The sequence below is a fragment of the Schistosoma haematobium genome, chromosome 1, assembly GCF_000699445.3.
Source record: "Schistosoma haematobium chromosome 1, whole genome shotgun sequence".
In the NCBI taxonomy this organism is placed as follows: Eukaryota; Metazoa; Platyhelminthes; class Trematoda; order Strigeidida; family Schistosomatidae; genus Schistosoma; species Schistosoma haematobium.
In genome coordinates, this window is record NC_067196.1 from 71,048,303 (window position 1) to 71,059,863 (window position 11,561).

Genomic DNA, 11,561 nt, shown 5'->3' on the forward strand with positions numbered 1-11,561 from the left:
CTTACATAAATTATCTCATTAAACTGATCGATATCCAAAAATAAGTTGGATCTTTTGAGTACTTCCCATGCATGTGATTCAAATATAACTTTTAATTTTGAATTTAATTCCCCATCATAAACAATAATTAGAAGCTGTGGATTGATTGATAATATTTCTCTATCACTAAAGTTATTCCACATAACAGATACAGCCAGTGATGATGATGAAGGTTGAGGATGATCTTTAGTAGTAGATACAAAATTGACCAGTTCCAGTTTTGTCTGCAACAAAATTATATACGTAAAATACAACAGTATTCTTATTAAATGTACTCAGGAAAATTTACAGGTATAATTTTGGTTTAATAATCTTAAACAGAATAAAACTATATTTTCCTCACATATTTGACGCAACAACTGAATTAAAATGTTGACTTTGCATCATATCTTTTGTAGAATATTGGTTTTGATAGTAAATAAAACGGTGACTTATCTTAAAATCATTACCTTGGACATTTGAATCTCTTTCCATCTACTTCAGTACAGGCAACATGAAAATTATATAGCATAGAATGGGACTCAGTTCTCACCACCAAAAGTTAAACAGCTAAATAGTTCCATTGTTTATGATAAAAAAAATTAGTTTAAAAATCTCTATGCAATTGGTGAGTTGCATTTTATTCATAAAACATTTAATCAATATTGGACAGACAATTCGATCATGTTTATGATGAAAAAAGTACATCATATGGAAGGATAGGCTTTAATTAATTGAGATTGTTAGGATAAATGACGTAATACTCTAATCAAAATTCATGTCTAAGTGTAAAGTCGGGTGAAGTAAATGTATTCAATTGAAAATTCAGATATTATTCAAGTAATAAGAAGCAAATAAGAACAAAATTATTGATTATTTCAACATGATAGTCGTTAAGTTTAAAATATATATTTTGACTATTTTGGCCAGTAATTAATTCAGTATGTTATTCTGTTGTATTCTAATAATTATATCACGGATTGACCTTAATTAGATAAAATCGGAAACGTTAACCACAGTTTTGGTTATCTTCTTATGACCGGTTTGTATCAACAGCTTAACTTGTAGTGGTTTAGTTAGTAACCAAGTCGACGTGCTCTAAACATTGAAATATCTAAGAAGCAGTTAAGTAAAATGTGACGTTTAACTTAGTCTGTTGATCATACTACATTCGTTGGATGATATATGTTGACTAATATCGCCAACTTTAGTGCAACAATGATTGACACTAAACGACCATTTTCAGTTGAGCGATAAAATCCGCATGACACAAGAATAAAACAGAGTGAACAATCGTATGGTACACGAGAGGTATAAAAACTGCTAGATGATTATTCTATTTAGTGAAGTAAATTAATACTAAATAGTTGAGTGAAAATGAACTACTTAATAGGATAGAGGTATTATAACACTTGGAACTCATAAATCACATTCCACGGTTTTCAAGTTTGAAAACAGAATGATAAATTTTCTTGTTATACCGGAAAGATGTAGATTAATCATCTAATGAAAAACATAAAACTCGGAACTACTTTTTATTAACACTATTTCATAAAGACTATATAAGTTCACATGTGAAAAATACTATATGAAATAATCAAAATCCATAAGGGATGTGATCACTAAGGAAAGGAGGGTTATAATCTGGGATAAAATCTTCATTGCAATTTCTACGTTTAGAATACTCACTTTTTGAAGGACACAAACATCGAAAGTCAGAAAACTGATAAAAGTATAGGTCAAAAAATCACAAGAATAAATTTTTAGTTGATAAATGACTAACCAATTACAACTTTGTGTTTTTATATTATGTTCTGATTTAGAAACGGGTAGTATGGACACCGATATATCATGAGAAAATTGGAATCATTAAGAATACTTTGAAGTATCAATAAAAACCCAACGAGTGAAAGTATACAACAATCCTTCGACTGCCACCTCGAAATCGGAACATAGGAAGGAGTGGAAACATATATCATTTCAGAAACGATTATGTTACTTAGTGAAAAACGAAACGCTGTGGGACAAGTAGCTGACGAGTGATACAGAAGGATAAAAAAATAATACAATATACTGAAAATAAAACCTGACTGGAAAACCCTATGTTCATACGAAAATGCCCCGTTAATACATTAGAAATTCAAAACTTGCAGAGGAAACAAGTACAACTAGAAGTGAATGAGAAAATATTTCCAGGAATTTGTTTACGAATTTATTTATTTATTTATTTGAACACACAAATAGTGGTACAAAGGGACGCCGAATACATATGCACCACACAAATCACTTGATTTTTCTGTGTGCTGTGACACTGCCCGGATGCTCAAATCGAAGCAGATGGTTTTCTTATGGGGACACACCAGGAACCTTCGACCTAAAGGTCTGATCTACAAGGCAGTGGAGCAACGTAAGTTGATGTAGTCCTATGTTGGCCGGTGACCTCCGTGTCCACCAACCCGGTTAAAGCGCCAAACATTCGCTTTTCGTACTCTCGATTTCGTAGACAACACTGGTGCCGCGAGAAGGCAGTGAGTAGGACGTCCCTGGTAGTGGTTGCATGAACGTGGCCATGTGAGAGTATTTCGGCATTTGCGGACCGAATTAAACAAACCACTTAATGACTAGGGATGATAACTGACTGCTAAAACCCAAGTAGCTTTAAAGCCAAAGTTTTAGATCCATAAACTACCATACCATATATGCTAGTCAACATTGCCCTATAATAGTGCAGTGGCATTTTGTTACATTATTGGCTAGGTAAAGCTCTGACACTGACATGACAAGCAGAAAACGATTTAGTCCTACTAAAAATGCAGAGTGCGAAACACTTATGGAAAAAATTGCACCTAGTTTCACTAATAAACGTAAGCATCGAAACCAATTGAAGATAACTCAAAACTAACTGATTTACATCAAGCAGCGAACGATAATTTGGAGCAGACATAATTTCAAACGAGTTTGGATTTGCTACTCAAGTCATATCCACATACATGATCAAGTTGTAAAATGTTGGCCCTGGAAAGATACAGTAAGCTGATGATCGAAGATTTTGGAGAAGGATAGTTCCATATTTAACGATCTTTCTATGTCCGAAAAGTGTATTGAATAAGGAAAGAAGACTTTATTGTTTGATGTCCGTATGTAAGGTACACATTTAATAAATTCAGCAAACTATTCTGAACTAGTAAGATTTAACAACGTTTTTAGCTCGAATAAAAATCAAATCAAATGCAATTACGCCACTAGAAAAGTAAATTGACCAAAACTTACCGTTGTTAGGAATGGATCCAACTTTCCGGTCTGTGAAATATAAAAGCACCGATGACTTGATACATTATCACCCTTGTAAACTTTTAGAATCTCTACTGACTAAATCGAGGTTGAATAATACAAATAAGCAAATATAATAATATAGGTAATGAAAAGCATATATAATAGCATTTGTAACTATATATAAATAGATATATAGATATATACATGTACTTTCATGAAGGATGAAGCGAAAGCTAATACCGTCACTAGTGAAAACCCTTAAATGGGGAGTAGGATTAGTACGAGTAACATATTGAAAACATAAACTACTGATGTACAGCTTTACTTGTTATATTTTTCCTACATTGATGTAAAACTCCTAAATGCTAGAAGACTTAAATTATATGAACTAAGCTGACCCATGGTTTTTATCACCATAAACATTCAACTAGTCACAAGCAACATACAACCTGAAAACTACGTATATTGACCTAAATTACCACAGCGCACCAGTATTGTGAGGTAAATGAGTACCAAAGTAATATTAATAGTAGTGCCAATGAATCCCAGGCAAGCAGTCTATACCTACTAATAGCACTTAAACCAAGAGTAAATGACTTCGTGGAATGTTTCTGTCGTGGTTTGGTCGCCCCTAACACTCTTTCAATCTATTTTAGTCAGGATTAAACGTAAAGGTAAATAGTACCTGAGTATACATAATACACGTTTTAGACACTCAAACAAGTTATGATTCACATTTTTATCAACCGATACTCGATCTTAACTCAGTATCCTACATCAAGTGGTCGTATCAACTGAAACGACCATTCCTTTAAAAACAGTTAACTAAAATATATGAGCTAGTTAAGTTTAAACACTTTTGCCTATCACAGAAAAAATAAGTCCTTCAGTCCAATTCACGTCCAACTGTCACAATTAACTCACTTTATAGCGACAAGCTAGATGTGGCGCAGTAACAGGTCAGAGTTCAAATCATTCACAAAAGCAGCGAATACAAAACTTTGCACAGATCTCGTCTTCATACATTATTGCGATGATGTTGCAGGTGCTTAATGCTTACCCGAAACGACAAATAGTAATCACGCTGAAGTGTAATTTGGGTTTGTAACATAATGTTGAAAATGACTCCGTTTACTATTATCACAGTTATATCAGCCGTAAGAGACAGTAATGTCTTAAATAACTAGAAGTTTGAAATAGACTGACACATTGGAGTATTGATGAAATCAATATCACATTTTAAGAAGCCAAAAACCCTTTCATATTATTGAGGACGTAAGGTAGGCCATCTGGAAGCTGTTAAAGCATACGAAATATCTCTGGAACTCATTCTGGACAAATTGTCATGAGTTGACTTAGTCATTAATACACCATCTATCGAACACAGCTCCCATAAGATTAAGAACAGAAAACCTAATAGTCATTGTGAGCTATGACTTGAAATTAGCTTCAGATCGGAGTGCAATGGCTGCTCAATGTTTTCATCGTTATGGTTACTTCACAGAGTCTTCAGATGCTTTATCGAATGCATTTACAATATTTTATGTCCAACCCATTCGAGATCCCACCTAGAGTACTGTGTCCAAGTGGCCAGTCCATTCCTTATTAAATATAGTATTATTGAGTACTAGATACATATGTACTAAGTTTGTGATAGACCTTTACAAACGTTGGAGTTAACAGGAAACAAAGCAGTTAAATCTTTAGCCCCATTTGCTAGGTGTGAAGCGATTTCGTATTGACACTTTGTACCATATATAGGGATTTGAGTTTTAAAATGTGTAAGCTTTATCATAACTTTGAAACTATCTCCAAGGTTATTATAAAAAGGATCAAAAGGCGTGATCGATCAAACCTACTCATTTTCACTAACTAATTAACGACTAAGACAACCGGACATTAAAATTTTATGTTTTGGGGCACATAAGAAAAATACTCATTGGCACTGAGGACAGAATTCATACTTTGTATTGAGGAAATCTGAAATCTCTTAAGTATGAAATACAAAGAAATATATTATCATGATAATTTGCCAACAAAAACTAATCAAAAGGGTTGAACTACAAAGCAACCAACGAAGGGGACATTCTGTTAGAAAGTAAAGAGGAAATAAAAGTGAAATGCAACAAAACGTCTCTTTTTTCACGTCATGGGGAAATAATACAAAATTCACCAATTTTGTTGCCCCATGTTTGATTGTCGATAAATCGTCTACTTTTCGCCTGATTACACGCTGAATTGTTTATAGATATGATTGATGTATGATATTATATAATAATCCCTTACATGTAACTTACATTGCAGATCTTCTAAATGACGCCAGAACTTTGCACTTACAATAAAAATACGTAGAGATCTTTGGTCGAGCATCTGTTTCCTTGTACGCTATGTTATTTCGTGTTGATAAGTGTCTTTAACCACGCATAGTTTTTTAATGTAGTTGGTGGTAGTCGTCGTGTTTAGTAATGAAAACTAAAGCAAACACAGGACATTTGGAGCCAAACAAGAAGACGATTCTGAATGAATTAAGGCGGAAAATAAACAACTTGATGACAGTTCGAACATAAAGCGACAGAGAGGAAGAATCTCGCATTATTTCCCAATGACAGGCGGAAATGACTATTTGACGCGTTGCACTTTGGGATCCTCCCTTACTTTTAAACAGAACGTTTTTTTTATTATCCATTTTTTGGCTTAAATTTTCTTTTTATTGGTTGTTTGAGGTATCAAAAAAGATAGAACTTGTGTTATAAACAAATGTTGAATTACATTTGTCTCAAGATGTCTCTATTGTGCTCGTAAATAGTGTACCTGTTATCAGCAACTTTGAAAGTTTCTGGAAATGTATATACATACGCATATTGCTATGGATACACCGATATAGGCATATAACCATACCAATTGGTACTACTGTGAGGCTTATTTATATTATGTCGATGAAATGTTAGTGTGTAAAAATGCGCTACGAAAATTTTGGGGATTTCCCCTAAATTTCCCCAAACTTTGAGGAGAACTATTTCATTTTGGGGATTTCCCCAAAATTTCCCCAAAGCTGGCAGCTTGGGAAGTTTCTTATATCTCATACTTGATTACTGTTACCTTTATTTTTAACCCTTTTACATACAACCCGACTCACAACACTTTGGTTACATAAAAACAAACAACTAACAGGCTTTAAGGCATGTCCTTGATGAACAAATATTGCAAACGCAATAACCGACAGAACGACCTTCATTTCAAACAGCGCTCCTAGTTTCCAAAGCCAATATTTGAATACTTAGATAATATAAACTAATCATGTTATGGGTTTAAAAAGAATAAAGTAATCGCTTATCTTGCTTCCTAATAGCTTTTGCCTGTTGTTAGAACTCTGTTTGTATCATAAAGTGGTTTCTGTCAGATTACACAGATTTACCTACGATGTAGTAACAAATAATTGAGGTAGTAACTAAATCTTTGAAGTCTCCCTGAAATTCGGCCACATAGTTCATCAAGATGAATTTCTTGTTCCGGATATTAGGTCGTCGTTATCTCGCGATTGTTACACAGTTTATTGTTTTTGACTACTTTCATCACTGAGCAATAGTGTATTTCACAAGCCTAATGAGTCATCGGATGGAGTTTTATATTGTCTCTTTTCTTTTTCCCATTCTCTCATACATGTTAACTATTTAAATTGCCTAGCATGCAGCGCATCCTGAGTCTAGGCACAAACCAAGCAAAAGATGAACTCTACTAAATGACTAATTTAGGAAGAGACTGATGCGTTAGACTAAGCCGTTTGCGTGTATTTCATGTGATAGCGTGGTTCTTTCCCAAATCTTGATAATCGAGTAACAGAACGGATGTACGTAGTCAGGATATAGTTTTTATAACCTAAATATTTGTAGCACATTTATTACGATAACTGGTCAATTTGTATTAATCTCTCTAAACATGTCGACCAATTTCCAAATATATTTTCAGACCTCTTTGTTTTTGACAACCCTTCTGACTGGCTGTGAGATCCTCGCTTAAAGAGGCGTTACAGACAGCAGAGTTGGAAAGCTCTAGATACCTATGGAATATTTACTCTTAGAAATATTTTGTAATTTTTGCCATACCTGGTGTGACTTCTAAACTGATACAGTTTTTATTCCGTTTTCCGTCTATCTAAACGCCAGACACTTATCCTTCCGCTCTGGTTAGATCAATGTGTAATGGATGGGCTCGGCATGGTTCTGATAGTAGGTATAAAGTACACAAATTACACAGAAAAATAAAGCTCATGCTATACAGTGCAAAACGTTGTTAAGTGAGGATATGTACAGTTAAGTCTGAAAAATTCAGGTAAGTGTGCTGACTTAAAAGTGCACAAACATTATCCTGTCTATAAGGGAAAGCTTACAAAGATTATATCAGTTCGATCTACTCAAGCAATGAGGAAGCAAAGTTTACAATAGCAACACTCTTTTTCTTCAAATAAGAAAAGTAACTTCTATTCCGTGATGATAGCCGAATCAAGGAATAAAACAGTGACACCGAAAGAGAAGGATAGATGTAGTGAACGCAGTAGAAAAGAATCGAAAGGACATTGCTTGGCCATACCAGCGTGATCACTCTTTGAAGCCTCATGTTTTGTTAGACTAGAAATGTTACCCTACCCTCATCCTAAGTGTGTTCTTCAGGATCCCTTAGACACAACTTTTGAATGTCACGTAGGGTGAGTCAGTATGGACGTCCGGATGGACAGACACAAGTGAAATGTAGCGGCGATTGGAAGTGGACTGTTAACCAGCAGAAGATTGAAATTAAGGAAAGTGGATAGAAATATAGAGCGACCGGAATAACAACAGGATTAGAAGAGACATGCATAATGTAAAAGACAACTCCAGAAAAATGGGCAGATGAGGCGTTTACTACATGATTTTCATATTTTACACGAGCACTGTGTAATTTCGCATAAAACGACTAACTGATTTTTCTCAACAAGTCTTTCCAGCGTACCAATATTTATCTCCGCTATAGTTTAACATTGGTGAAAACGACTAAAGAAACGCGGCCTGTTGTTATCTCTAATATTAACTTTAACTTAATCGATCTTTTTATACTTACGATAAATCACTATTCTATTAGTCTGTTGACTGATGCTTACATGTACTGTCTTATGTAATATTTACTAGTAAACATAGTGAGCTTACTACCTTGATTGATACTAAAAAATGCTCAACGTCATCTTGTAAAAAACTAACTCGCTGAAAAAACGCTTAACAGAAAAAAAACTCAAACCATTTTAACTCGTCCCTCAGAGTTAGAAGGTCTTCACTTAGAAGAGTTATGACGCCTCATGACGAAAGCCGAGTTCATTCAGAAGTCACTAAGCTGATGCCTGTTCTGAAAACCAGCGCAACCATTAATTTAGGTACACAGAATGCTCGTACAGTATGGGAGATTCTTCCAAACCGCTACGGAAATAAAGAGATACAACCTTGAGGTGCTTGTAATCAGTGAAACACATTGGATGCAGGTTGGACAACAACGACGAGCTTCAGGGAAGCTTCTTTTATATTCCGGTCATGAAGAAGAAAATGCCCCACATATAAAAGGATTTGCATTGATACTATCCAAACAAGCAAAAAACGCACTTATAGGATGAGAATCTCATGGACCAAGAATCACCAAAACAAAGTAAGAGGGAGTTGCAATGAACGACATCCAATGCTATGAGTCGACCAACGACTACAATGAAAACCTTGAAGGTCAATCCTACGATAAACTGCAATTAATCGTCAAGAAGTGTACAACAAAGGACTTAACCATTCTGATGGGAGACCTAAATGCCAAAGTTGGAATGAACAACACCGGATATGAAGACATCATGGGACGACAGCGACTGGGAGAAAGGAATGAAAATGGCGAAAGATTTACGAACCTATGTGCCTTCAATAAACTGGTCATAGGAAGCACTATGTTCTCACATAAACGCATACACAAAACCACAATGACTTCACCGGATCACACTACGCAAAACGAAATCGACCATATCTGCATCAAAAAAAGTTCAGGAGGACGATGGAAGATGTGAGAACCAAGAGAGGAACTGACATAGCATCAGCTCATCATTTGCTGGTTGCTAAGATGATATTGAAACTCAATAAGCACTGGACATTCGGGCGGACGACATCGCAAAAGGTTAACACAGCTTTTCTTCGGGATACTGACAAACTTAACAAATTCAAGATAGCCTTGAGTATTCGGTTCCAGGTCTTTCACGATCTACTCAGTTGAGAGGAAACTACTGTGGAGAGCAACTGGAAGGGGATCAAAGAGGCAATTACTTCGACATGTCATGATGTTCTGAGACACAAGAAGAACCATCACAAGGAACGGATTACTGTTAATACACTGGATAAAATTCAAGAAAGGAGGAACAAGAATGCAGCAATCAATACCAGCCGAACGAGATCACAGTAAGCCAAGGCACGAGCTGAATACACAAAAGTAAACAAGCAGGTGAAGAGGAGCATCAGAACCGACAAACGTAAATATGTGGAGGATTTAGCAATGACGGCGGAAAAGCCTGTAAGAGGAGTAAACATGAAACAATTGTATGACACGACAAAGAAACTCTCTGGAAATCGCCGCAAACCAGAACGACCAGTGAAAAGCAAGGAAGGCGAGATAATCACCAACATTGAAGAGCAACAAAACAGGTGGGTAGAACACTTCAAAGAACTGTTGAATCGACCAGCTCCACTGAACCCACCCAACATCGAAGCAGCACCCACGGACCTCCCAATCAATGTTGGCCCACCAACAATTGAAGAAATCAGCATGGCCATCAAACAAATCAAGAGTGGCAAAGCAGCAGGACCGGACAACATTCCAGCAGAGGCACTGAAAGCAGACGTAGCGGTAACTGCAAGGATACTCCACATTCTCTTCAATAAGATTTGGGATGAGGAACAAGTACCAAAAGACTGGAAAGAAGGACTTCTGATCAAAATACCGAAGAAAGGCGATCTCAGCAAGTGTGATAACTACAGGGGCATCACTCTTCTCTCAATACCGGGAAAAGTCTTCAACAGGGTATTGTTAAACAGGATGAAGGACTGCGTAGATGCCCAACTTCGTGACCAACAGGCAGGATTCCGTAAGGATAGATCGTGTACAGACCAAATCGAAACTCTACGGATCATTGTGGAACAATCAATTGAATGGAATTCATCACTCTACATCAACTTCATTGACTACGAGAAATCATTTGATAGAGTGAATAGGACAACACTATGGAAGCTTCTTCGACACTACGGCGTGCCTCAGAAGATAGTCAATATCATACGGAATTCCTATGATGGATTAAACTGCAAAACTGTGCATGGAGGACAGTTGACAAACTCGATCGAAGTAAAGACTGGTGTCAGGCAAGTTTGCTTACTCTCACCCTTTCTCTTTCTCCTGGTGATCGACTGGATCATGAAGACGTCAACATCTGAAGGGAAACACGGGATACAATGGACATCTAGGATGCAGTTGGACGGTCTAGACTTCACAGATGATCTGGCCCTTCCATCCTAAACGCAACAACAAATGCAGGAGAAGACGAACAGTGTGGCAGCAGCCTCAGCAGCAGTAGGTCTCAATATACACAAAGGGAAAAGCAAGATTCTCCAATGCAACACAGCATGCATCAATCAAATCACAATTGATAGAGAAGATTTGGAAGATGTAAAAACCTTTACATATCTGGGCAGCATCATTGATGAACATGGCGGATCTGATGCAGATGTGAAGGAGCGGATCAGCAAAGCAAGAGCAACATATTTACAACTGAAGAACATCTGGAACTCAAAGCAACTGTCAACCAACATCAAGGTCAGGATTTTCAATGCAAATGTCAAGACAGTTCTACTGTATGGGGCAGAAGCCTGGAGAACTACGGAAGCCATTATCTAGAAGGTACAGGTGTTTATTAACAGTTGTCTACGCAAAATACTTCGGATCCGTTGGCCGGACACTATTAGCGACAACCTACTGTGGGAGAGAACAGACCAGATTCCAGCGGAGGTGGAAATTAGGAAGAAGAGCTGGAAGTGGATAGGACACACATTATGGAAGGCACCCAACTGCGTCACAATTCAAGCCGTCACATGGAATCCTCAAGGTCAAAGGAGAAGAAGAAGATCAAAGAACACATTGCGCCGGGAAATGGGGACAGACATGAGAAGAATGAACAACAAGTGGATAGAGCTAGAAAGGAGGTCCCAGAACAGAGTGGGTTGGAGAATGCT

The 11,561-nt window shown here is 36.7% G+C and overlaps 1 protein-coding gene across 1 annotated transcript in view; it reads right to left on the bottom strand.

The window, feature by feature from the left end:
- The window catches only part of SPPL2A_3 (Signal peptide peptidase-like 2A), a 29,032-nt gene extending 22,496 nt beyond the window's left edge, over positions 1-6,536 (bottom strand). The window contains exons 1-3 of the mRNA XM_012938710.2: positions 6,461-6,536; positions 3,289-3,387; positions 6-263 (exon numbers count right to left, since the gene is read on the bottom strand). Of these exons, the coding sequence (XP_012794164.1) occupies positions 6-263; positions 3,289-3,387; positions 6,461-6,526 (423 nt within the window). The 5' untranslated portion in view covers positions 6,527-6,536. The remainder of the gene's footprint in view (positions 1-5; positions 264-3,288; positions 3,388-6,460) is intronic.
- Positions 6,537-11,561: the final 5,025 nt, after the last annotated feature.